At 39.9% G+C, this 25,682-nt stretch overlaps 2 protein-coding genes across 2 annotated transcripts; both read right to left on the reverse strand.

Moving 5' to 3' along the window:
* Positions 1-6,849: 6,849 nt before the first annotated feature.
* Positions 6,850-8,396, reverse strand: LOC107304743 (mitochondrial uncoupling protein 5-like). The gene has a single exon (XM_040526997.1). It carries the CDS (start codon positions 7,983-7,985, stop codon positions 7,014-7,016), a length of 972 nt encoding a protein of 323 aa, XP_040382931.1. The 5' UTR covers positions 7,986-8,396; the 3' UTR covers positions 6,850-7,013.
* A 10,291-nt stretch (positions 8,397-18,687) lies between these two features.
* On the reverse strand, positions 18,688-24,754 carry LOC102700734 (glucose-6-phosphate isomerase 1, chloroplastic-like). Its single transcript, XM_040527083.1, has 14 exons — positions 24,178-24,754; positions 23,256-23,378; positions 22,514-22,612; positions 22,330-22,413; positions 21,361-21,504; positions 21,199-21,264; positions 21,036-21,104; positions 20,782-20,889; positions 20,546-20,598; positions 20,322-20,460; positions 20,071-20,227; positions 19,904-19,982; positions 18,923-18,989; positions 18,688-18,822 (listed from the first exon to the last, which is right to left on the reverse strand). The coding sequence occupies exons 1-14, from the start codon at positions 24,700-24,702 to the stop codon at positions 18,688-18,690; spliced, it is 1,848 nt and encodes a 615-aa protein (XP_040383017.1). The 5' UTR covers positions 24,703-24,754.
* Positions 24,755-25,682: the final 928 nt, after the last annotated feature.

The following is a 25,682-nucleotide window of genomic DNA, read 5'->3' on the forward strand; positions in this document are numbered from 1 at the left end:
GGTTTTGAAATCTGATCGCAAAAAGATTTTACAGTCATCTAAAGCCGGTAATTTATTGGAGAGCATTTCGACCAATATTTTAGTATGTTCAGCATAAATGGTGAGAGAAACCACATTAAAATGACAAATTTGTTCCTCATGCTTAGATTGGTTTGGTCGGATCAAACCATATATGTCTCGTTCGGTCCCTTCAAAATTTTGAAGTGTCAAGCACGAGTAAATTTCAAATATTTTATAAACTTTATTTTATTGATGATTTTTAATTTTATCCTCAAAAATTTCAAATTTTTCTTGCAAATTTTCGAATCACATGTGTAGCTCTTTTTTTTTGTTTGGAAACAAAACGTGTAGCTCTTGATACGCTCGCTCTAAGTACGTTGCTACCCTGCATCATATTTTTACATTCACTCTGAAGATGTCTTCCAGTCTTGACACGTTTGTATGATATCCATCAGCAAATTACACAAACTCTGAGTGTCAAAAATTTGCCAAATTTGCAAGTATTTCCAAATTTCAAGTGACTGTATGTCTGAACTAAACTACATTTACAATTCGTTTTGCGCTACAATCTTCCCGCCACGACCCGTCTACTCTAGCAATTAGCAATCTACCAACACCACGCCACCACGAGGAGACTCCGACCCTGCAGCCGACATCGCCGGCGCCCCGCCCGCCGGCGGAGGCCACAGGTGATCGTTTCTCGCTCCAACGCTCGCCGGCCTCAGCGAATCCCCCACTGCCGTTCGCCTGTTCCTATCGGGATCGGCCTAGCTAGGCGCCTAGTTCTAGACTCCACCCGCATCACACACATCGCACGCACGATCGATCTCGTCCGCCTCCTTGCAAGTCAAACAGTTGTTTATTGGATCGATCAACTCCTACCAGGCTACCCCCAAATTGTTTAGTCTCCGGATCCACCAGCTTTTGCCTCGATGCAGACTTGCAGAGATTCGGTCGCGTCCCTTTCCGCGCGCACGCGGGGGCCATCCGGCCATGCGCGCGGCGAGGACCACCGACGCACCAAACGTTCTTGAACCAGCAGCCTCAGCGACGGAGGTAGGTTGTTCGGTGGCACTGGGGGAGGGTCTTGCTCGGCTGCATTTGCGGGTGGGTCGGTGTGGGCGGAGGTCTGGCGGGCGAACGCTAGGTGTTCGATGAAATGCGGAAGTGGGCTGAGGTGTTCACGTCCTGAGGATGGGGTGTGGGGAATCCGTGAGGAGTTCGTGAATTGGCTCGTGTAGGTGTTGTTTAGGTGGGATGCGACTCTCGAAGCTTCGATTTGTCCTTAGGAAGAATTCATGGTGGGTGGGTGTATTACTGTATTAGTTGAGGCATGTGGTCGTCATTCCTTTCTTCAGGATGGATTCTACGCATGGTAGAGTTCTTCTTTTTTAATTAAAAGTTATCTCAATCCAGAGTAGCATTGATAGAAAAAGAATGTCGGTGACTAAAACCTCACCTTGTTTAGGTATTCTGGGTAAGGTTGTAAAAAAATACACAGGGCAGTTGTTCTTTCTTAGTGGTCCTATTTTGCTCAATGCAGACATGAGATATGCCATTCCAAAGTTATGTTAGATTATGAATTCAGCTTTGACCCATATGACTAGCTGTCTAGGACCCTTTTTGGAAGTTACAAGAGCTTTTTGATTATTTATCAGAAAGGTAGAGCTCTGACAGAGTAGTTATTAGGTTAATATATTCAGTTTGCACTTGAGCAAAAGGCCATGACATGTCAATTGGCTTGTTTTCTTCATGGTGTTACTATGCTTGTGCACAAGCTGCATATCCACACGCTTTGATGGTACCCTTTGAATACTGCTGTAGCCTGGAGGATGTGAGACGTTCAAGATTTTGCTAATAACTCCGAAACATTTTTTTTTCTGAAAACACACATGTGTCAGGTTTGAAACTAAGAAAGCGCTAAGATTGAAGCTTCCGCTATTCTTTTAAGTACCAGCTGCTTTATTGTCAGATGCTACCAACATAAGGTTGTTGCACAATAATACACTTCTTTTCTCATGCTGACATACTTATTTTGAATTCTCTCTTGAATATCACCCTTCAATATTAATCTGTTATAATTGCAAGTTGCAGCCAACCTTTTTCTGAAAACCTTTGCAGCCACCTTCAATATGGCTATTTTTTAATCTCTGGTGATTGTACATGTGAATATGAATGCCAATAGAAGTTGATGACATTCGATCTGAAATGTTCTTGACCTGTTTAATGTACCATTGTTCTCTGGCCTTCTAGCTAGCAACATTGAGAAGCTATCTCTATGGTCAGTACAGAATTCACCAGTATGTCCTTGGCATAAACCTTTAAACATTATGGTGCCCACATTTCTGTATACCATTATGAAAGTGCGAATTAACGTAAGGGTGTCTTATAAGGTTAAGTAGGGTGCCTTATATTATTTAAAGTCACAGATGGCATAATAAATCAGTCTTGTATGAGTAATTTTGCTATTTGATATTCATGCATTTTGCTTTTGCTTGCATGCCCATATATTGCACAATTGCACACAAATTATCATGTGTGCTCTGGCTTTTATGTGAAAAATTGAAATAGTATTAACCTTTGCTCCTCAACTTTGAACCTTTTAAAGTGGTCTATTTGACTTAATGATATTAGCATGTTAGAACTCTTTGAATAAGTGTCAAATTGCCTACCCAGGAAAGTTGTAACCGGTAATAAAATATGAGAAGTTGAATAGTTGTTTAGTAAGTAATAGGCGTCTGTAAGACAAGACTAGTTGATCTTTCGTCTGGATGTCAGGTGTCTGGACTATCTCCAGCAATCTGGCATGGGCTCCTGGCAACTGAAAACATTTTAATGGGCCAAGTCCATCAAGACAACACGTTGTGGAGGCCAATTTTAGGCTTTTAGCCCATAATGCGATTCTTCAAGAATTCTGTTCTCATGATTGCATCACATGCAGCGATAATCTTGTAGCTCTTTTAATTCCCCTCTTCACTTCTCCTGTATGTTCTGGTGAAAGTAAAACCTGACACTTCTTTTATGCAAAGTTAAAATTTAACTTGCATTTGTATTTCTCATTTCAGCATGCTTTCTTTGGAAACCCTACCCGTGCCCACAGTCTGTAGTTGAAAATTTATTGGGTTTAGATGAGGAGCACTTGCTTCTTTCTGATAGTTCCCCAGATATACAGTTTTTGAATCTTACTGATGCGTCATGCATGTTCATCATCTTACCATTCAACTCTGAGGATCATGTTATTATGGTCGTGGTGTGGAAAGATAAAACTAATCAAGGATCATAATTGGCTCACAAGTGCACAGAAACTTGTTTGGAATTGGCAGGGGAATCCATCCAGTAATTATTTAGGTACGCATCTCTATCCCTTATAAAAAACGTAGGCTATTAACACATGGTGTGAACTCAATTTCTACTGGCTCAGTGGCTCACACATAGAACGTCTATATATGTGGATAAGACTTCATGTCACTAACCTTCTAATAGTTTGATAGATTGATAGAGACAGATTGGACTTATATTGTGAAGTAACTCTTCCAATCTGGCTACATCCTATTTGCATCGAATTGTCATTAATAAAACAATTTCCTTCTGTTTGGCAGCTTAGTGCATAGTTATCATCGCTAGATATTTGTGAAGTTCACTCCAATTATGCTGTATAATTGTAGATCGTGGCTCTCCTTTTTTCAGATATATGCCTAAACCCAACTTCCTAAGCAATTATCATAAACATAACGCCAGATTTGTTACAGATTTTTAAATAAATCAATGTGATATAGGATTAGTTATAGATTCCTGGTCGTTATCACTTATCACTTGATTTCTGAATACTGTTTTATTGGTCCTACATAATCTACATCAGTCATATTCATGTGTAACTGAGATTAGAGAGAGTTCATGCCCTGAATAAATTATCTCATATCCTGCCAAAAAAAATCCATCTCATGCTCCTATTAAACAATACATAAAATATATTTTTAATAAGCTTATGAATACAATTTGTATGGAATTGTTATTGGCCATATTCCAGCTTAGAGCTTAATGAATGAATCGTTGCAGTACAGTCTTGTCATAACTTATAAACCGTAAGTAATACTGTTATATGCTGGATAACATGCCACTTGCTGAAGCAAGCTGTTTATCAAGCCAAAACTGTCACATATGTTGAGTTTGACATATTTTGTAATATGTTGAGTTTGACATTTTGTGATGTCAAGTGACGAGCACGAATGCTCTAGTTGGAGTTCTGTTGTGATTCTAGAATGTTACTTTATTAAAAATAAATAAAAGAAAAGAAAAATTGCCTGGAAAATAGTCATCAATAAAACAGATGATTATCCAAGTTGATCCTAGGACTTTAAACACCTTCCTTCCATTGGCAGTTAACCTGTTCATCTTATTCCATAATCTTGTTACATCTTGTTGATAAATATTCCTCTCAGTTCACATCTGTCCTGATGGTGTCTTAAAAATCATAGAAGAACCGAAACAGATAATCTTAAAAATATTCGGGGCTCAGATGCCTGATGTAGTACTGTAGTGCAGGTGGGGTTGTAAAAATGCAATTGTGAAGGTCCTGGGCTTGATAGCACCCAACCATACTAAGGCTGCGTTCGGCCCCTCAGGTTAGATAACTTATCTTCCTCATTTTTCACGCGCACGCTTTCCGAACTGCTAAACGGTGTATTTTTTGTAAAAATTTTCTATAGAAAAGTTGTTTTAAAAAATCATATTAATCTATTTTATTTTTTAATAATTAATAATTAATTAATCATGTACTAATTTATTACTATGTTTTTCGCGCTGGTTAAGTTATCTTACCAACGTTTCAAACGAACGCAGCCTAAGGCCTTGACCCTGTTTAGTTTTTAATTTTTTTTTCTAAAAACATAACATCGAATTTTTTGATTCCTAAATAGAGCATTAAACATAGATGAAACAAAAAAAGTAATTGCATATTTACGTGAGAAATCATGCGACGAATTAATTAGGCTTAAAAAATTATGATCTCCTACAGTAACCCACCTACGCTAATGACGGATTAATTAGGCTTAAAAAATTGTCTCGTGGTTTCTAGGCGAGCCGTGAAATCCGTTTTTTTCATTCTTTGTCCGAAAACTACTTCCGACATCCGGTCAAATGTTTGATGTGATACCAAAAATTTTCATTTCCCAACGAAATACCCCCCTAATGCGAAAACGCCTTGTTAAAGACATGTAATAGTGAAATCCTAAATATTCTTGATGATTCCCAAAAGCTATTGGTCTGAACACACTGTAGGAGTTCCAAAGAGATATGGTCAATCAAAACACTGCTGCTAATGTCTTGTTAATGCATATCGAAAATATGTCCATTATATCTCAAACTGCTTTCATTGTGCATAATCTTATGGTACCGGTCGATTCAGTGTGATGTCATCAGTTGCAACTATTTCTTTTGCTTTTGTTTTGTTTCCCACAATTGGCCAATACGAGTTTTCGGTTGCTTGTTACTTGTTACGAGTCCAAGAAGTAGCCCTTTGCATCTAAATCTACGTTATGTGATTCCTGTTCAGCATGATTCAGAATAAGTCTGCTTGCAAGGTGTTGGTAAATTGAAGGTTAAAGGGTGTAATTTGAACCAGGATGGTATGATTCAAGGGCAATCATGTGATTTATAGAAACAACCGGTTTCCGCTCAAACGCTGCACAAAAGGTAAACACCTAACCCTATTTACATTTTTTTTCTAAGATGTGATGTGACTACCGGTTATATTTACAAAGCTAGTATAAATTTTGATCTCTGCTGCAATTCATTTTTTATTACTGACTAAAAAACTTTAAGTACCACTAGCAACTAGGCCCACATGTCGGTTACCCACGTTAGATCAGGCTCGTAAGGTTTGGTTAAGTCCTGGTTCTGAACACATTAATCTTGGCCATGTTCTGTAAAATTTGAGAATCAGAAACTAGAGGGTTTCAAACAGGCCTCGTCCTTCTAAAAAAAAAATGCTTGTCCTAAGCATCGTAGAAAAGCATGTCCATCTAAAACTAGCGTGTTTCAAAGTAGGCCATTGCCGGACCAAATTTGCTAGTGGCTGGTAGGTGGATCCAACTTGTTACAGCGGATACCTTACCTTTTAAAGTTCCTGCACTTGTGTTGCTGACGAGGCCAAAGTTGGCATCCATTGTTCAGACAAAGTATTGGCGAACCGAACGGCTCCTGTGCTGTTAGTGTTTAGTTCGTACTAATATGGTAATTGACAGCAAAGCGCTTATGTCATAGCTGCACTTACCATCATTGTTTTAGGCCTGTGATTTGCATCGGTACCCACTACCAGCCGTAGTGGTGACATTTTGTTTTGCAGTGGCAACATGCACAGACGATCGAGATACAGGATAGCGAGATGCAATCATACAAGAGCAAAAACAAATGTCACTGCCATAACCCAAAGGTCCCAAGCCTATCATCATCCCATGGCCGGGAACATGCGTTTCGCTGTCACTGCCGAAATGTTTAGCTGCTCGAGAGACACGTTTCTGGTCACTGGTAGCTGCTGATTTAGCGGAGCTCACGTACGCGGAATCCTATGATTTTTAGTGCTAGCTTAAGAAGCATCGATGACGGGTAGGGTCGAACTGGGGCAGAGTGGTTGATTGTTTATTATTATTCAATTGCGTTTCGAGAACAGTTCTTGTTTGCTGCAAATGGTAGATTTCCTTTGGTTTTGGTTGTGTGCACTCCATCTAAAGATGCCCAGACGGAATATACAATTCAGTTTGTGCTTCGAGGGCTTGCGGTTGCCACGTTCCAGATCCGACATGCTTGGAGGTTAATGATGAAATATCATAGGGAACGTTTTACATGCAAGGGTATTTAAAAATGCATCACATTCCATTGAAATTTGATCGAATCCATCCAAATTCGTTCGAATGCAGGAACAGAAGGTACACGATTCATATCATCATCAGCAGTAGCAGCAGAGGTAAAATACTAGAGGTGATTCTTATTCGTCATCATCATGGTGGCGGATGGGCTTAGAACTCGACGCCCTTGAAGACCTTGCGCACCTGCTCGAGCGTGACGAAGAGGACGACGGTGAAGGGGCCCTGGCGCGACACGGTGGGGATGAACCCCTTGTACAGCGCCATGACGCCCTCCGAGCGCACCGTCTTGAGCGCGCAGTCGATGGCGCCGGAGTAGGGCGGGGGCGCGCCGGGCGCCACCTTCATGTTCATCACCCTCGTCTTCACCACGTCCACGGGGTTGGACGCCGCCGCGGCGACCAGGCCCGCGGCGAAGCTGGCCGCGACGTGCGTGCCCAGGCCGTCGGCGGCGGGGCCGCGGCGCGCCAGGATGGCCTCCTTGGCCTGGTCGTACGTGGCCAGCTGCGACGCCGTGACGATCATGGCGCGGTTCACCGTCAGCGACGAGCCGCGCCACAGGCTGCGGACGCCCTCGTCGCGCGCCATCCGGCCGATGGCGTCCCCGACGCTGCGGTAGTTGCGGCGCTCGGCGACGGGGAGCCTCCCGTCGGCCTGCATCCGCACCATGGCCACGTCGGCCGGGTTCCCCACGGCCGCGCCGACCCCGCCGGCGATGAGCCCGGCGGCGATCTTGCGGTGCAGCGGCAGCACGCCGCCGTTCTCCTGGGTCCACTTCTTCTTCAGTATGTCGTACAGCCCCATCCGCGTGGTGGAGTAGAGCGTCTGCCGCAGCATGGTGGCCGACACCCCGGAGAAGAGCCCCGCCGCGCCCTCCGCGCGCAGGATCTGCGCGCCGACGGCTATCGGCCCGGGCTTCCTCGGCGGCGCAATCACATCTTGCGGGATCGACACAGTTTGCCCAGCATGGAACGCCAGGGCCGGACGCAGCGCCGCCTGTGGCGGCGCGGCCACCGCCGCCTCCCCCTGCAGCTGCATCCTCACCTTAATCAAATCGAGCGGGTGCGTGGAGCACCCGGCCACAATGGACGCGATGCCACCCTCGACGAATCCCTTGAACCCCATTTGCTCCTCCTCTCAGGACGGACGGAATCAAAACCAAAACGAAGGCCAAAATTGCAAGAAAGCTCTCAGAAAGGAGCAATCTTTTGGGACAGGAAAGAAAGAAAGAAAGAAAGAAAGAAAGAAAGAAAGAAAGAGGGCTATTGCCAATAGGAGCTGGGGCACATCTCACTGGAGACGAGGAGGTGCGAATGGAGGGCGAAGGCTATGGAGGAGGAGTGTGGGACGCTGGCCCTCTGTGACATATGCTGCTCGTGCTTCCTCCTTCCTCGGCGTCCAAATTGTGTTGCGCTGCGCTGGGTGCGTGTGGGGAAGAAGAGAGCTCGCGGCCGCCGCTATTTATAGGTCGCCGCGCAAGCTGGAGCCGGAGCCGGAGCCGGCACGAGGAAGAAGGAAAGAAAGAGAGGGGGACGGGGGAGGTTGCCGCTCGCGGTCGTTCTGGGGAAGGCAGATTCGGAGGTGGTGGTGGGGGTGGGTGGTGGCCTGGCCGCGGGAACGGGAGGAGGGGGGGACGAGGACGACGACCTGGCCGCCCGCGTGACCGCGAGAGATTTCTGGGTCGCTTGGACTTGACGCGGAGAGGGCAGGGGAGCGCAGCCAGCCGCGCGCGTCGCGTCGGCGGCTGCGGCTTGGGGTCGGGACGGGAGAGAGGCTAGGCAAGTTGCCTCGCTTGCCCTAATTATTCCATGGGTTGGACGCGTCGTGGGCCGTCCGTTGGTGGGGATGGACGGCGGGGGATTCGCTTGGGGTTTCCTTATTCTGGGCTGCGCGAAAAGGGCAGTATTTTTATTTTTTGCGGCGGAGGGGAGCGCCTCGGCAAAACAAGGAAGGGAATAGTAGGCCAGTAGCGGGAACATGATGCCTTGCTTTGCTTGCTGTGCTGTGCAGATGGGAACGATATATTCGTGGTGAGGATGAACGGGAAAACTTAGGGCTTTTTTTTGGGTTTCTTTTCTCTCCATGGGATTATAGCCTCCGCTCAAATAGTAGTGTTATCGGTACCATCTTTATTTGAAATTTAGGCAATTTGTGCATTGCTGCTTTAGTGCGAGATACTGCAATTACCAGTTGGATTGGAGCGATGCGAGAGCAAATGGTAAAAATCCAGCCCTTTTTCTATGGTAAGAGATGCCTGGTCGTGCTACTACTACTGATTGAAATTTGAGGTTGTTATGAAAAATACATACACCAGAGCGTATCCCGTGTGTTTAAATGCATTGTATTTAAACTTTACAACTTAATCTTGAATTAGTTATTTTTCTCATCATCTTTTTTCTATACTTAACTTTTAGCCCTAAAGAGTTGAAATATAGAAGTTTCATCCTATTTTTTTTTCTTTAGACATATATCTTGGCCTACCCTGATTTGAGCTACTGTTGATAAACCATAAAAAGGAAAGAAACAACAAACATATTTTATTGCTAAATATAAGTATCTGTTCATGGTTTATAAATCGACCAAAAATAGAAAACAATAATAAAACCACAAAAATGAATTCTTAAATTAAAATTAAGCTTTAAAATTAGTTGGGGTGGATAAGCCAACAAGTACATGAAAAAGCTACAAGAGAACTTTATTTCTAGAATTAGTTGTCTTCATTGACCAAAAAGATTTGAGAAATTCCAAGTTTACCGTTGACAAGTAATTGAACACGAGTTTTATGAAATACAATTGTACAATTGTTTTTCTTCCTTTCTTGTCACCGCCATCAATTATCGTTAGCTAATCTCTATAAAAGTATCCATTTACCTTTAGAATGTCCAGAGTACTCCCTAGGTTGATATTGCAAGTATAAAGGTAAATCAAACTTGTTTCAATGGCTTAACGAAGATCAATTATTGATGGGAACAAAAGAAGGGATAAAAACACTCTTTCGACTGTGTTTCATAGAATTTTTGACGTAAAGTATTTCATAAAACTCATATTTGATGGTAATTCCGAATCGTTGATCTGGTAAAACTTGTATTTTTTTTCTTAAAATGTTTTGACTTTCAAGAGGCCGTATAGAGACTCTACAGATGCATCATGCATGATCGACTTTTCACGATGGTGAATGCTCGAGTACACCTGCCAGACTCTGCGTTTGAACACACTGACTTCAGCCCCAGTAGTCTGCGTAAAACTAGTTAGGCCTTGTTAATTTTTTTTGGAAAAGAAGTCACATCAAACGTTTAACCGGATGTTGGAAGGAGTTTTGGTCACGAATTAAAAAACGAATTTCACAGCGCGGAAACCGCGAGGCAAATTTTTTGAGCCTAATTAAGTCGTCATTAGCATATGTTGATTACTGTAGCACTTATGACTAATCATGGACTAATTAGACTTAAAAGATTCGTCACAAGATTTCTCACATAACTGTGTAATTAATTTTTTATTTCATCTATATTTAATGCTCTATTTAAATGTCCAAAAAATCGATGGAATGACTAAACAAGGCCTTAAACCCATGATGTTACCAACCTTTTCAGCATTTTTCTGTTAGTTGAAGCAATAGTTAGGGCCTGTTTGGATACTCAAACTTTTTTAAGTTTTTGTCATATTGAATGTTTAGATACTAATTAGAACTATTAAATATAGACTATTAATAAAAACCACCCCATACTCTGGACTATTTCGCGAGAAGAATCTATTGAGTTTAATTAGTCCATGATTAGCGAGCGTGATGCTACAGTAAATAATTGCTAATCGCGGATTAGCTAGGCTTAAAAAATGTCTAATGAAACAGCCTTTATTTATGCAATTAGTTTTGTTATCAGTTTATATTTAATACTTCTAATTAACGTTCAAACATCCGATGTGACAAGGGAAAAAAAATTACTGGATCCAAACAGCCCCTTGTTTTCACGAACAAAACATCCCCTATCCTGTAGATGTTTCTTTTTAGCATTTAAGAAAACCTATTTTATAAGTAGGCTCCTAAAGAAATTCAATCAAGAATTAATCATTTTTTATACGCCAATGACCTTAACGTTGGGGTTCAATGACTCGGTGCCATGTTCATTGGTGCCAAGACCTTTCTTTCTAGTAGTCAAGACATGGAGAAGGTCGATGCTAAAGTCAGACTTTGGACTTCGGCGGTGCCAGTGACCATGCCGCTGAACAAAAGGGTATATTTCTGTTGAAATTTTTTAAGAGTATGAGTTATACGAAAGGGCCATAATGCAAAAAATTAGCCATGGTCTCCTCTTGCTCCAAGCCATCGGGGGGTAACATAACACACTGATTACGTGATTTCCGTGATGTTCCATATGATATCCCTGCACTGGCCGGCTCAACTTGGACGACTTGCCAGGAACTACTAGTAGCGAAACGAGGAAGCAAATTTTGGCCTTGTTTAGTTCCTAATTTTTTTTTTCAAAAACATCGCATCGAATTTTCGGACACCTAAATAAAACATTAAACATAGATAAACCAAAAACTAATTACACAGTTATGAAAGAAATCTTGAGACGAACCTTTTGAGTCTAATTAGTTCATGATTAGCCATAAGTGCTACAGTAACCAACATGTGCTAATGACGGAATAATTAGACTCAAAAGATTCGTCTCGCGGTTTCTAGCCTAGCCGTAAAATTTATTTTTTTATTCGTATCCGAAAACCCCTTTTAACATCCGGTCTAACGTTCGATGTGATGATTTTGCTAAAAAATTTTGGCAACTAAACACCACCTTTGGAAGAAGGGCACCGTGTTTGCCGGCTTGTGGCCGGCTTTGCCGCCACAGCTAGACTTGTCGAACGCGTTGCCTTGTCCATGTCTAATTTAACCTGTGCCTTTGACACCAATAAATAAATCAACCTCGCAATGTGACACTACGAGATTTGTCAACCAAACGACCATTTCATACCGAGACATCACTCCATCACTACTGGGGTTGGCTAGTTCCTGCCTTCTTGGTCTGAAAGAGCTGTCGTAATTTCCTGCACAGTTATAGTTGATGTAGCTGTGTGAACGGTGTAAAAAGTCCTAACCGTATCTATATCGTTTCCAAGAAATTTATATGAAAATATTCCTTTTACTGTTTCTGTTCCTAAAATTTATTTTTTTAATTTATATCAGCACAGTATCAAAATCATCATAAATAATTAAATTCATAAATATAACACATTTTAAGCATTTTAGTAAAACAATAAAGAAAATTGTATCGATTTCGACCGTTTTTCATCCTATTGGGTTGTGTTCTTTCTTAATGAAAGATAACTTTTTTTTCTGATTTTTAACTACTACAAACTTAAAATATATTTTATAAAAATGATATGATGGACTTAGGCCCCGTTCGGTTTGCAAAATGTTTTTAAAAAACACCACATCGGACATAAGGACACACATTTTGAAGTATTAAACGTAGTCTAATTACAAAATAAATTACAGATTCCGCCAAGAAACTGCGAGACGAATCTTTTGAGTCCAATTAATCTGTCATTAGCACATGTGGGTTATTGTAGCATTTATAGCTAATCATGTACTAATTAGGCTTAAAAGATTAGTCTCACGATTTTCTCCATAACTGTGTAATTAGTTTTAATATTTATGTATATTTAATGCTCTATTTAGATGTTCAAAAATATAATGTAATGTTTTTGGGAACTAAATATGCCTTATATGAAGATTTTTTCCTAAAATTTACGCTATTTATCGGTTTGGAAACTGCGAATGCAAAAATCAAGAAAATAAACCTGAATAAGCTGGCCTATAAGAAACATGGTCAGTAACTCGTAGATATTGATAAGCTGGCCTATATCGATTTGGAAACTGTGACATTGCACCGTGATATTTTCGGTGACGTTCTGTCACTGATATGCGGGCCTCATGTAGGTCCAGCCACATGTAAGACCCACATATCAGTGACAGAATACTATAGAAAATATCACGGGACAATGATCACTGAATCCGGATCCCAGAGCACCGAGAGCAATTGTCGCTGCACGTATTAAAATAGCCGGTTCATGCACATAGCCACAGGCCCACAGCTCGGCGCGACGCGCGCCATGTTGGGTTGACACGGCCAAGGCGGCATCGCTACCACCACAGCACCACCACCAACCGTCTCCGCGCGCACGACGGCGACTCCCGCGGCTCCGCTCGTCGCCGCGTCCAGCGCGCCGTCGCGTGGACTCCACCACCACCACACCAGCTGCTTCTTCCTTGCACTGCGCGCACGGTGGGAAACGCGGGGAACGCAACGCGTGGCGCTGCCTCGCACAGGTCGTCGTCGATCGGGTGGTGCTGTTGCTAGTAGTAGAGGATCCCCACCCGCTCATCTGTCTCACCCTTTATTCTAAAATAAAGATAAATAGCTCTAACATAACGGCTATCCTATCATCTATTTTTTGATGTCATCTATATTAGAAGAGAGAATATTTAGATGATCCCTCTATTCTCCATAGAGATATAGAGGAGATCATATATGGGTGATCTAGTGGAGTACAAAGAGATATGAAGGATAAAAATATTTAGATGATCATCTAAATAAAGATATAAATGACTAAATTTAGATAAGCTGTTGGGATGCTCTAAGGTCGCGTTCGTTTAAAACGTTGATAAGATAACTTAGCCCACGCGGAAAACATACTAATAGATTAGTACATGATTAATTAATTATTAATTATTAAAAAAATATAAAATAGATTAATATGATTTTTTAAAATAATTTTTCTATAAAAATTTTTTGTAAAAAATACTTCGTCGCAGCCTAAGTCCAACTACGGGTTCATTATTCCAGCCTTCCAGGGAAGCTGGCGCGAGAGAGGTTGCAGCTGGGGCGGGCTGCAACGGAGTAAAACCTCTCCGCTACGTACAACAGCTACTGCTCGGCAAGCGAACGAACCAGCCGGCCTAACATGGCACCATCAGCAATAACTACTGTCCTAACCGGGGCTAAGAGCAAGTTTAATAGTATAGCAAATTGCTAGCTTTAAATTATCTATAATCAATCTAATAGTTAATTAATATAATAGTTACCTATAAAAACCTATACTACACTTTATCTGGTCTCACATGTCATACACATATTATATTTTAGAGTCTGTACTACAGCTGGCTATATCTGTAGCTCGCTTCTCTTCTCTCTCATCTCTTATCTTCTTAATATATGTTTATAGCTGGTTTATAACATATGCTACGAGGGATGCCGAATCTGTACTTTATTTTCCCACTAGTGGGTTGAGTTACGTTCCTGAGTTCGAGTTCGGTGCGTTTTGTGCTGGTTTCTCTGCGTTGCCTAATTTTGGAGTAGTCGGTGCAGTGGCTTGGCGTGAGTTGCACAGCTTGTTCAGCCTTGGGGGTGATAAAAAAAAAAGCACCGAGAAAAAGTGAATTCAGTTGATGATTTCCTTTTTCTATAGAAATTGAGCACCAAGGCTAATGGAGATGGACACACTGAAGAATGGTGCTTTGGCTTCCTTTGGGGGTCTGTGACTTCACTTCCCCATTCTTCTTTTCCCCTTTGATATTAGGTGTGTAACGAGGCGTTCTTTTTAGCGAATAGATAATGTACTAAACATGTGATTTTATAAAAGCTTTCTTTGTTGGCATTTCTTACATAAAAATATTAATCAATTTACCATGTTTTTAATATTTAATTTATGCCCTTACACAATTGTCGTAAACTTAATTCCATAGATCATATCTTACCACTTTAGAAACGCATGCTTTCTTCTCAACAGGCTGACGGTGAAACTGACGTCGAGGCGAGCGTGGACGCACGATTGAATTATTCTACAGTTTTAAACGGTGTTGAATATTGAACCGGTCCAGTCTTCCAGATTTTCTACTGGAAAAGCCAACACGCCGTGAAAGCACACTGCTAGTACTCTTTCTTTCTGAGGCTGCGTTCAGGCCTGTTTAGTTTGTAATTTTTTTTTAAAAAAACATTACATTAAATATTTAGACACACATTTAAAATATTAAACGCAGTCTAATTACAAAATAAATTTTAGATTTCACCTAGAAACCACGAGACGAATCTTTTGAGTCTAATTAATCTATCATTAGTACATATTGGTTACTGTAGCACTTATGGTTAATCACGTCCTAATTAGGCTCAAAAGATTCGTCTCACGGTTTTTTCCATCACTGTGTAATTAGTTTTAGTGTTTATGTATATTTAGTGTTTCATTTAGTTGTCCAAAGATTCGATGTGATGTTTTTGAAAAAACTTTTTTAGAACTAAACATGGCCTAGTTTCTAAATTTTTTTAGAAGAGATGTCACATCGATGCGTACGATTACACATTTAAAGTATTAAACGTAGTCTAATTACAAAATAAATTTCAGATTCCGAATCTTTTGGGTCTAATTAGTCGGTCATTACCACATATTGGTTACTGTAACACTTATGACTAATCATGTACTAATTAGGATCAAAAGATTCACCTCATGATTTTCTCCATAAATATATAATTAGTTTTAATATTTATATATATTTTATACTTTATTTAGATGTACAAAGAATCAATAGAATGTTTTTAAAAAAATTTAAGAACTAAACAGGACCTGATCTGAAACTTCAAAGTAAACAGTAGATGTAAAGCAAGCGAAGTTGCTTCTAGCTGCCCGTATTGTTTATTTCTTGACCCGGGCCCAGTTGTCAACACGACGGGGCATGCAGTGACGCACACGTGCTACTACTCCATCAATGGCAACGTTGAAATGTCAACACCGGTGACGCTCCAAATCTTCTTCTGCTGAGCAAGTCAACTTGGGAGGCCTTTTGACCAACGACCATGTTGGTACAGTTATTTTCTTATTGTCGATAGATATTTTAAAAAACTTTAAATGATATATTTCATAAAAAAATTTCTACATGAAATTTTCTCATCAAAATAAGTAAATATAAAAAGTTAGATAATCAAGAAAGTCTTGCTAGTCCATCCGATCTAAAATGGTATAAGTATATTTAGAAGTCAAATTCTGTACCACCATCTAAAGTATATTTACATTTATTTCTATTATTTTAATTATTCCAATATTTATGGAGCCCATTAGATGTTTAGAAAGAAAATCTAACTAATTTAAAATTTAAAAATTTATCACTCAACTAACTAACAGAGAATATTTTAATATCTATCTAGTATATGCTAAATAAACTAGAAATAATTATATTTTGGAACAAAGAAAGCAGTAAATAACACTACCATTATCGACTTGAGACGTTGCTGGCTTAAAAAAAAAGACTTGAGATGTTGCTCTAGTGTGCCACTTGATGTATCCCTATGTTGTTCCATGAGCTTTGAGATTGGTGCATGCCCTTTAAGACATGTTTAACCTGATTCTTTTGACAAATGGTTTGTTCCGTGGCGCACACACGCGATTCGAGCGTATATGAGTCTATGACTTCGTCAAAACCTATTTAACACTGGTTTAAGTTTTGACACGGACATGTTTTGTTTTTTTCTAAATTTATATATGAATTAATATATATGTTTTATATACACACCTAGATTTATTAATATGCAATGAACATAGCAAAAGTCAAAACTTTTTATAACCTAAAATGAAAGCTAATTCTACGTATGTCATGTATCCACGTGTTTATAGTAGGTCTTCTTTAAAACAAAACCAAAAGATAAAGGCAAACCATAAATATTTCATGATCTTACAAATTTCTTACGAGAAGTACACTCTCTTGTACTCACCTCTTCTTTTTATTTGACGCTATTTACTTTTGGGTTTATGGTTGACTATTTATATTATTCAAAAAATTTATATAATTATCAATTATTTTATTATAATTTATTACTAAAAACACTTTAAGCATGACTTATAATTATGTATATTTATGAAAAATGTAAATAAAATAAATGATCAAACGTAGACAAAAAAATCAATAACATCGAATAGAAAAACCAGAGGAAGTACTATGAAATATCAACATTAGGATTTAAGACATGGAGTAAGCCCTAGCTTTTCACTTACTAGTTAAATACCCGTGTTTTGCTACGAATTTTATGATGTGTTATTAAATTTTTCTTATATGAAATAGTCACCTTAATTTAAATTTATATATAGATATCAATCTATATTTAATCGGTTTTTAATATCAAAAAATTTAAGGGCTAAATTATAAAACTATAGTGAGGGTAGGTGGTGGTGACAGATTCACTACCAGCACCACTACTCCTTTTTATAGAAGTATAAATGCTTATGCTTATAAGCTAAATTTTAAATTTTTAACTTAAATTTAGAGTAAATTTTGGGTTTTTTATTGTAATTTATTTTTCAGTTTTTATATTGCTAAGAATACATATATAAAATTTTATTTATAAATTTTTTTTATTTACAAATATATCATTTGATTTTTTTTCACCGAATAAGCCATACAATCACCCCCTAAGTCAGTCACCTATATTTTACATGCCGCATAAATAATGGGACAAAAAACTACACCCCAAGCAAGATACCTTTGAATACAGAAGTTTGGACTTTGGAGGGGGGCAGATAAGCGACTTTCTCAGGGATACACATCACCTTGCCACATGACTAAAATGCTCATAGGCCATGGCAGTAGTTTATGAGCACAGATAAGATTTGTGCTATGCGTGTAGCGATAAGAAAAGCTGGAAATGGAAGCAGTCATGCTTGGCTTTTCGTACGTGTATCCATCAGTCCATGGCTCCATGCCTCTAGGTGAGCCAAAGGGACGATTACGGATGATGTTTCAGCTCAGTTCCCCCAACCTGTGGGAAGCTAGATCTTTAATTATAGTTCATTGAACATTCTGCATTACTACTCATCAATTCTGATCGCAATCAGCGACCAAACGCGTTCTCATCATTGCGTAGTCGGCATGTTGCTTATGTGCCGAATTCGTTGTATCCATTTTTATTTCGGGGATGACATTCCTGCTGAATGTGTCACGCACATGGGATGAACGCCCATGCTATCCTTTGGCTTTTTTGAGAGAGCTTTTAAATTTTGAGAAGCAGCCGTTTGATAGTCAGCTTCTGAGAATTAGGACTCTAAAGCTCAACTTCTCCAGAGTTCATTTTTCAAAGTAAGCTGTGGATTATTTAAGATAACTTTTTACAGAAGTAGCTTTTGGCAAAAGTTGTAGCCCAGACAGACCCTTTGTTCTACTACTACTCCATGCAATTTCAATGAACATGAAATTTTCATGTAAACTATAACATATAAGGGCACCTTCGACAAACCATGGCTGGGAAATATATGATTTTGATTGATATATAAGTACAAAGCATATGATTGCAAAATACATAAAAAAATATAAGAATGGTAATTTATACCGTATGAAAAATATAGGAATTGGCTGAGAGAAATAGAGCCAAAGAAAATTCTCTAAGGGGTTGGAGCTCTTGCTAACTTTCTTCCAAAATCTATATAATTGAGCCATTCCTTAGGAGATCTATAGAATTTAGGAAACTCTAATATTTTGATTTAAGAAAAAAAATCGAATCGAAATTCCATCCTATAAAATTCCTTCATAAATCATTTGATTCAAAGGGGGCCTTAAAGGATTAGCCAAGAAATTAGTAAGAGCATCGAACTTTATGGAAGCATTTATAAATCGCTATATGGCTGATGCTCTCGACAATCGTGCGAGCAAAATTTAGTTGCCTTACCACAAATGGAGAACAGCTAGGAAAATACTACACAAAGGATAGAAAACATGTATCTGCAGGTGACACCATTTTCTCTTTAGTTCAAAAGGCTAAGTCAAGTTCAGAAAAAAGGGGTGGAGGAAAAGATGTTAAATCATATCATCGTCCACGTCGCACTCTCCAAGGTAAACCTTGATGCTTCTTGGCGACCCGCAGTTGCCTTCTGCAATAAGAGCTCTATCGTTTGCAGCCATGTGCTGAATTATTTTGTATATCATTTCAATCTAACAGAGAACAACAACAGGAAGTTAGTGAATCGATCTATTGTCTTTTTTTTTTGCCAAAGATATTTGATAAGAGAAAATTGTATGGACTACTGATTACCTCTTCAGGGCAGTGGCAACGATCTGCAATTTGATCCAGTGTCAGTGGTTCAACAGGGTCCTTGCAGCTGGAAGACAGTAAACTCTTTGTGAGCAACAAGATTTCCTAGGACAACATTATCAATACACTAGAGACAACATGTATTCTATGAGTTGTTGCAAATCACAACCTTTTCTCTCCCCAAGTAAACAGAAAAAGGAGGAAGGGATGCTTATACGTTTCATGTTTTCATTGGAGGAGTAACCTATTCTTATTTAAGTTATAAAAGCAACTTAAAGTCTCACGGTCTACCATGCAGAGGACTATTAATTGATTCTTGCTTCATACTACTTTAAGGCCTTACTTAGTTTTTTGGACACCTAAATAAAGCATTAAATATACATGAACATTAAAATTAATTACACAGTTATGAGAGAAATAATAAGACGAATCTTTTGAGCCTAATTAGAATATGATTAGCCATAAGTGCTACAGTAACCAACATGTGCTAATAACGGATTAATTAGACTTAAAAGATTCGTCTCACGGTTTCCCGACGGAATCTGAAATTTGTTTTTTCATTCGTGTCTGAAAACCCCTTTTGACATCCGGTCAAACGTTCGATGTGACCCCTTTAGCAAAAATTTTTGCCAACTAAACAACCCATAAGTCTCACGGTCACCTCTGGGCTCTGGCAACTATTTGAGTCAATCAATCAGCAATTATAATCTATATAGATGTCAAACCGGAAATGGTTGCCGGCTTGCCGCTAACCGAGTACTAAAACATCCTCAGAACATTCATGCCAGAGTAATTTATCCCAAAAGGATGTGGATGCAATTCAATAAATTTAGGCAAACATATATAGGATTCCTTTTTCAAGTTCTCTGGACTATATTTATATGTAAAAATAAACAATACGCAGTTATTGCTGGCTGCCATGAAATAACACAGTAGAGGGGAAAAGGATGCCGATGCAGTTCATAAATTGATTTTTCGTACCTGGCTTCGTTCAGAACAAGTAGGATCCTTTTTTGAAGTGCCAGCACCTCTCCTGCAGCCTTTTTACCTGCCTCGACACCTGTACAGATCATAGTATATAGATCATAATAACTATTTTTTCCTCATAAATCTTGAGGAAGATTTAACAAATTGTGAGAAAGTCAAACCAGGTTGATGATAGGCATTGATATTGATTAGATAAGCATAAAGACCAACAGCACGTTCATAGAGTGCAACAAGTGCTCCAACAGCTCTAGGATTTACTTCTTGGACGGTGACTGTAATAGATTCACGATCATTTGCATACAGAGCTGAACGAGTCCCCTGCAAAACAATATTTTGTTTCCACATCAATTTAATTTATATAGTAGTGTGCCAAATCCCACTTCATATTTATATACCAGATCAGGAAAATTACATGTAGCATTCCAAACAAGTAGTCCCCACATGTAACACTTGGTTCAAGTTCCCACTCATGACCAGGAGGCCTATCACGCAAAACCTCAATAAAAGTAACAAAGAAGTTGTGTACACCTTCTCTCAGCTGCTGAATGTAACTGCAACCAAAGAAAAATAATAAACTATGCATTTTTCTAATCTATAGGAACGTACCTGACACCGAAGAGAAAACTATAGACTTACGCATGCTGATCTGTGCTTCCTTTGTTACCATACACTGTTAGTCCCTGATTAACCTGCATTAAAATGTCACATGTTGAAGGCATGTTTGCTAGTTGGAACACACAGTATTTACAGGAATCTGTACAGTTTTGAAATGAATATGACCCCCCCCCCCCCCCTCTAGAAAGAGGATTGAATAAAGACCTCGACGTGACTGATAATATTAAGCCACAGGAAGAAAAAGGAGTAATGCGTACCTGGTTTCCATCAAGATCAAATTCTTTCCCAAGAGATTCCATGACAAGTTGTTGCAAGTATCTACTCAAAAGAAGCAGGCTATCCTTGTATGGCAATACAACCATATCCTGGAACAACAATTAGTATTTGTAAAGACTTAAGAGAAGACAAAACGCACAAGCACAGTCACAAGCATACAGATGCATGGACATGGAAAGAAATCAGGAAAGAAACAATGAATAAGCCAAAACCGATCGAGTTGCAAACTACTAACCTTATTACCTACTCCATCTGATGCCCAATACCAACACAATGCAAGTAAGGCTGCAGGATTTTCCTTAATCTGGACAGCACAATGATATATATATCTAGCTACAGGAGCGGTAATTACAATTTAACATTTTAACTTGTGTTTTGTATGTTCAGAAAAATGATACCTCAGTATTCCTAGTTTCCTCATCCATTTGTGCAGCACCAACTAGCATTTCCTTGATGTCAATACCCTTGTAAAAACTATCTTATCAGTTTGTAACACTAGAAGTCTATGAAAATCTTTCACTCCTCAACAGAAACAGTACATGCAAATGTGAGGCACTGACCTGTAGTGCTGCTGGCAGTAAACCAACAGCAGACATTTCTGACGTTCTACCACCGACCCAGTCAAACATGGGAAATCTAGCTAGCCACCCCTCTATTCTGGCAGTGTTATCTAATAAAGAATTCTCCTGAGTAATTGCAACACCCTGCAAATAGTTGGGCCGTACACTATGTCAAATTTAATTATAGATCAAGCATATTCATCCATAATTCGAAGGCAAGAATAAATTTCACAGCGACCTACTATTGTTTTTTTTGGTAGAATGACAATACACAGTAAGAATTATCTGATCAATGTTCGATCATCATTCTTGTTAAAGAACGTTTGTTACCATTGGCAAAGGTTCATAATTAGCCAACATATTCAAGAATGGAGAAACTGGGTGCAGCTAATAAACGCAATCGTTGAGGAGGCCAGGCTATGGATAGCTGCAGGAGCAAAGATGGAGCATCCACTGCTGTAGTAGCTGCCCTGTCTCGGTCGTGGTCGCTCAAATATTTCACAGGATACGAAGCTATGTAACTCTGTGGGAGCTTTGCTGGCTGCTTGCAGCATGGCAATGTTGTAACTGAACTACTCCTTAATAGAAAGATACACAAGCCATTTGCGTATTCCCGTTTTTCTTTAAAGGTTCCTAATTAGCATAATGGATATGTACAAAAAGTAAATGAAACTTGTATAATGAAGTAATGCCTCAGGAACTATGATTGTGAATTGCAGTCACATCAGCGTATGAAAAACCATAAGGAGGAAAATGCTAAGACAACATTTAGGAAAGCATAATATCATGGTGACCAAACGGAGGGGCATGGCAGGAGATTGCTTCTTTACAGTTAGAAAAAAAAAGGGACTATGTGATAGACTGTAAGTTCAGAATGGAACTTTCATATCCATACTCTCATACAGGGCAACATACAGTCTTCCTTATACCCAGTACAAAGAAATCACAGGACAAAAAAGAGGTCACAACCTGTTTTGAGAAGTCTAGTCCAGCATCTCGGAAGGCCTTTTGTACTTCTAACAGACCATTTCGAGTTTCAGGAGTGCCTCCACTCTAGAAGAATGAAAAAATGCCATATATTAGATTAGCACGTAAGTAATTTTATAACAGCGAGTTAAAAAACAGAGGATTAGGGTATATATGAATTATGTACCTTAGAAATTACAACCACTAGAGTTGATGCAAGTTCTGGTCCTAGCTGTGCAATTTGGTGGTCAATTCCAGCTGGATCGGTGTTGTCGATAAATCTTATCTGACACAGCCATCAGAAAGAGAGGGTAGATCACACTTCACACACAGCACTTTGAGCTGCAGAAGACACATTACATTGTAAAAGAGCTCACTTTACTTATGGGTAAATAATGTCCATAAGCAAGTAAGCTCATAGAAGGATTTGAGTTTCACACACAGTACTTTGAGCTACTATGCAGTTTAAAGTTCTCCATAGAAGGATATGAGTTTCAACTTGGATCAGATACAAATGATAGATTATTTCTAGGGAAAGACCGAAAGAGCAATGTCACACAAAACAAAAGTTCCATACTAAGACGAGCCTTTCTAGTAGATATTATCTTTGTTTCACAATATAAGACTTTCTAGCATTGTCTAGATTTATATGGATACTAATGAATCTAAACATGTATACAAACAATATACATTGATCAATGGATGAATATAGGCATAACTAAAAAATCTTACAATATAAGACAAATGAAGTAGATATGATGGTATAGAAAGCAAAGACTGTTCACATTGAATTTGAAATATCATTGAGGAACCCTGAATTCTCCTGGATTTATTACTTCAGCAAGTAATGTATCCTTGTAACTATGTAGACTAAGTAAATGAGAAGGAAATATTGTGCAGATGGTACAATACACAGGAATTGGAAATACCATCAGTGGAGGATTATCCGGAGCAAGTGCCTCCGCAACAAATTGTGGCCCCAACGATGAACCACCAATTCCTATGGATAAAATTTGAGTAAATCGGCCGGCAGAGGATGATGGAGGCCTTATCTGCATTTACACCATAAGTAAACCATCACCAAAGTAGCACAAGAAGTTGACACAAGACACATAAAACATACCCACTCCCTCCATCCAAGGATATAAGAACTTCGCCCACATACTTCCTCATCTCAACCAATCACAACCATCCCTCGTTTAATTTCCCCACTTACTTCCCCATCTCAACTAATCACAATCATCCCTCGGTTAATTTCCCCACCTACTTCCCCATCTCAACTAACCACAACCATCCCTTCAATCTTAATCTCCCCACAAAACTCCAGATGCGCTTAAATTCTTTAATGGAAGGAGTATAAAAGATACAATGTGTTTACGATACAGTATTATATTTTTTAATGTTTAGTACAAGTAATATGCTAAATGAGCAACGGCAACAACTTTGAAGCAGTTCTCAAGTGCAATACGCCCAAAAAAAACATAATCTGCCAAATATCAGGTGATCATTGACCAGAAATATATTTGGATGGATCATCAATTGTTTGGATGCCCTGTTTCCCATATAGAACCAGAATTTAACACAACTAAGCAACGCTCACAGATAATTACTCCATCTATTTCATATTATAAGATGTTTTAGTCTACTTAGAATCATCTATGAATTAATATATGTATCCAAATTCACTATCGTCTATATAAATACAGAGACAAAAATATTTTCTAACGTGAAACAGATGTATTATTAAATTAATACTAACCGCCAGCGCCATAGGCAGGCTTATCCCTATCCCACGCCTTATCATAATTGAAAATGGGGTTTCTCTCAAGTCTCAACCGAGTGGAAACTCACTTTGGCGGAGATGATATCGCTGGCGAATGCGAGGATTCGTTCGAGCGTGGTCTCGATTTTGTCCTTGAGGAAGGAGTTGGGGGCGAGGGCCGGGTTGCGCAGCCAGTAGTGGCCGACCATGCGGCCCTCGTCGGGGTTGGCGATGGCGCCCTTCTCGAGCTCCCGCATCGCCGCGAAGGCCCCCCGCATGGGCTCCTCCATCCGCCGCAGGAACTCCTCGGTGAACCCGATCCGGCTCACGTCGACGAACAGCCCCAGCTGCTTGTGCTGGTACAGCCACTCCACGTAGCGGTTCCACAGCCTGATGGGGTCCTTGTCCACCGCCTCGTGGGCATGGGCGTGGCCGCCCGACTGCTTCGAGGTGAGCGAGTTGGGGGAGGAGGACGTCGAGTAGACGACGGAGTTGGAACGGGCGAGGCCGAGGTAGGAGGACCGGGGGAGGTGGTCTCGCCGGAGGCGGAGGCCGCACACCCCGGAGGAGGGCGCCGCCGCCGCCGCCGCCGCCGCGCCGGAGATGGAAGCCATCGCCGGAGTTGGAGCGCAGTGGAGTTTGCGCGTGTGGCTCGGAGTAGGGAGTCCACGAGGTGAACCCTCGCGAGACGGAAACAACTCGTGGGGCCCACCTGTCAGTGAGCGAGTGCATTGCTGGGCCCCACACCTCACGACATCCGTACGGCCCAGAGGCCCAGCTCACCACATCCCCATAACCATTGGGCCAAATTTTAATGGGCTTACAACACTAGATCGATGGAATCAGCTTAAATTTTAGGAAATTTATACGATTTTGTTGAAACACTTGTTCTTTGACGATTTATTGGATTAAATAGTTAGGTCTACAAGGAGAGAGTTCGACTCGGCCTTAATTCCTCTGAAGATACAATCTCAATATGTGGGGGCATTCCCTTCTTGTACGCAAGTCGGTGTTAGGGTTGTTTGGTTTGTTGCCTCCAATGTCTATAGGCTAAGGCTCCTTTGATTCATAGATAACGCATAGAAAACTTATAGAATTTTGACCCTATTGGAAAATTTCCTATTTTATCATTTGAAAATAAATTGGGACTTAAGATATCCTATAAAATTCCTATGAAATGTTTAGAGAGAGATTTTAGAGAAAAGTTAGCATAAGGTCTAGTCTCTTGGAAACTTTCCTTTCAGTTATTATCTCTTATCTAATGCTTACGTTTTAATCCAACCAAATGATCATTCATATATATTTTTGTGTTTGGCAATCCTTTCGTATCGCTATGTTTTCGCAAACATACGTTCTAAAGGGGGCGTAAATCTGGTTCGAAATCTGGTTTGCTACCAAAATCTGGTTTTCGCAAACATATGTTCATTTGGTTTGCTACCAAAATCTGGTTCGAAATGTTGACCAGAAAAATAAACAAGGGGACCCAACCAAAGAATCATTCTTGCCAAACTGTTGGCAATATCGAATCTTGTAATTACCAGTTTCAACTATTTGGTAAGGTTTTATTAGCATTTAGCAATGACCCAATCACCCA

Source organism: Oryza brachyantha, chromosome 8 (genome assembly GCF_000231095.2).
Source record: "Oryza brachyantha chromosome 8, ObraRS2, whole genome shotgun sequence".
Taxonomy (NCBI): Eukaryota; Viridiplantae; Streptophyta; class Magnoliopsida; order Poales; family Poaceae; genus Oryza; species Oryza brachyantha.

Excerpts from the sequence above, each read along its gene's own strand:
- LOC107304743 (XM_040526997.1), bottom strand. The coding sequence starts at position 7,985 with ATGGGGTTCAAGGGATTCGTCGAGGGTGGCATCGCGTCCATTGTGGCC.
- LOC102700734 (XM_040527083.1), bottom strand. The coding sequence starts at position 24,702 with ATGGCTTCCATCTCCGGCGCGGCGGCGGCGGCGGCGGCGGCGCCCTCC. Across the intron at positions 20,599-20,781 it reads TTGATCTTGATGGAAACCAG|GTTAATCAGGGACTAACAGT; the intron begins GTACGCATTACT and ends ATTTTAATGCAG. Across the intron at positions 19,983-20,070 it reads CAATGCCTATCATCAACCTG|GTGTCGAGGCAGGTAAAAAG; the intron begins GTTTGACTTTCT and ends TGATCTGTACAG.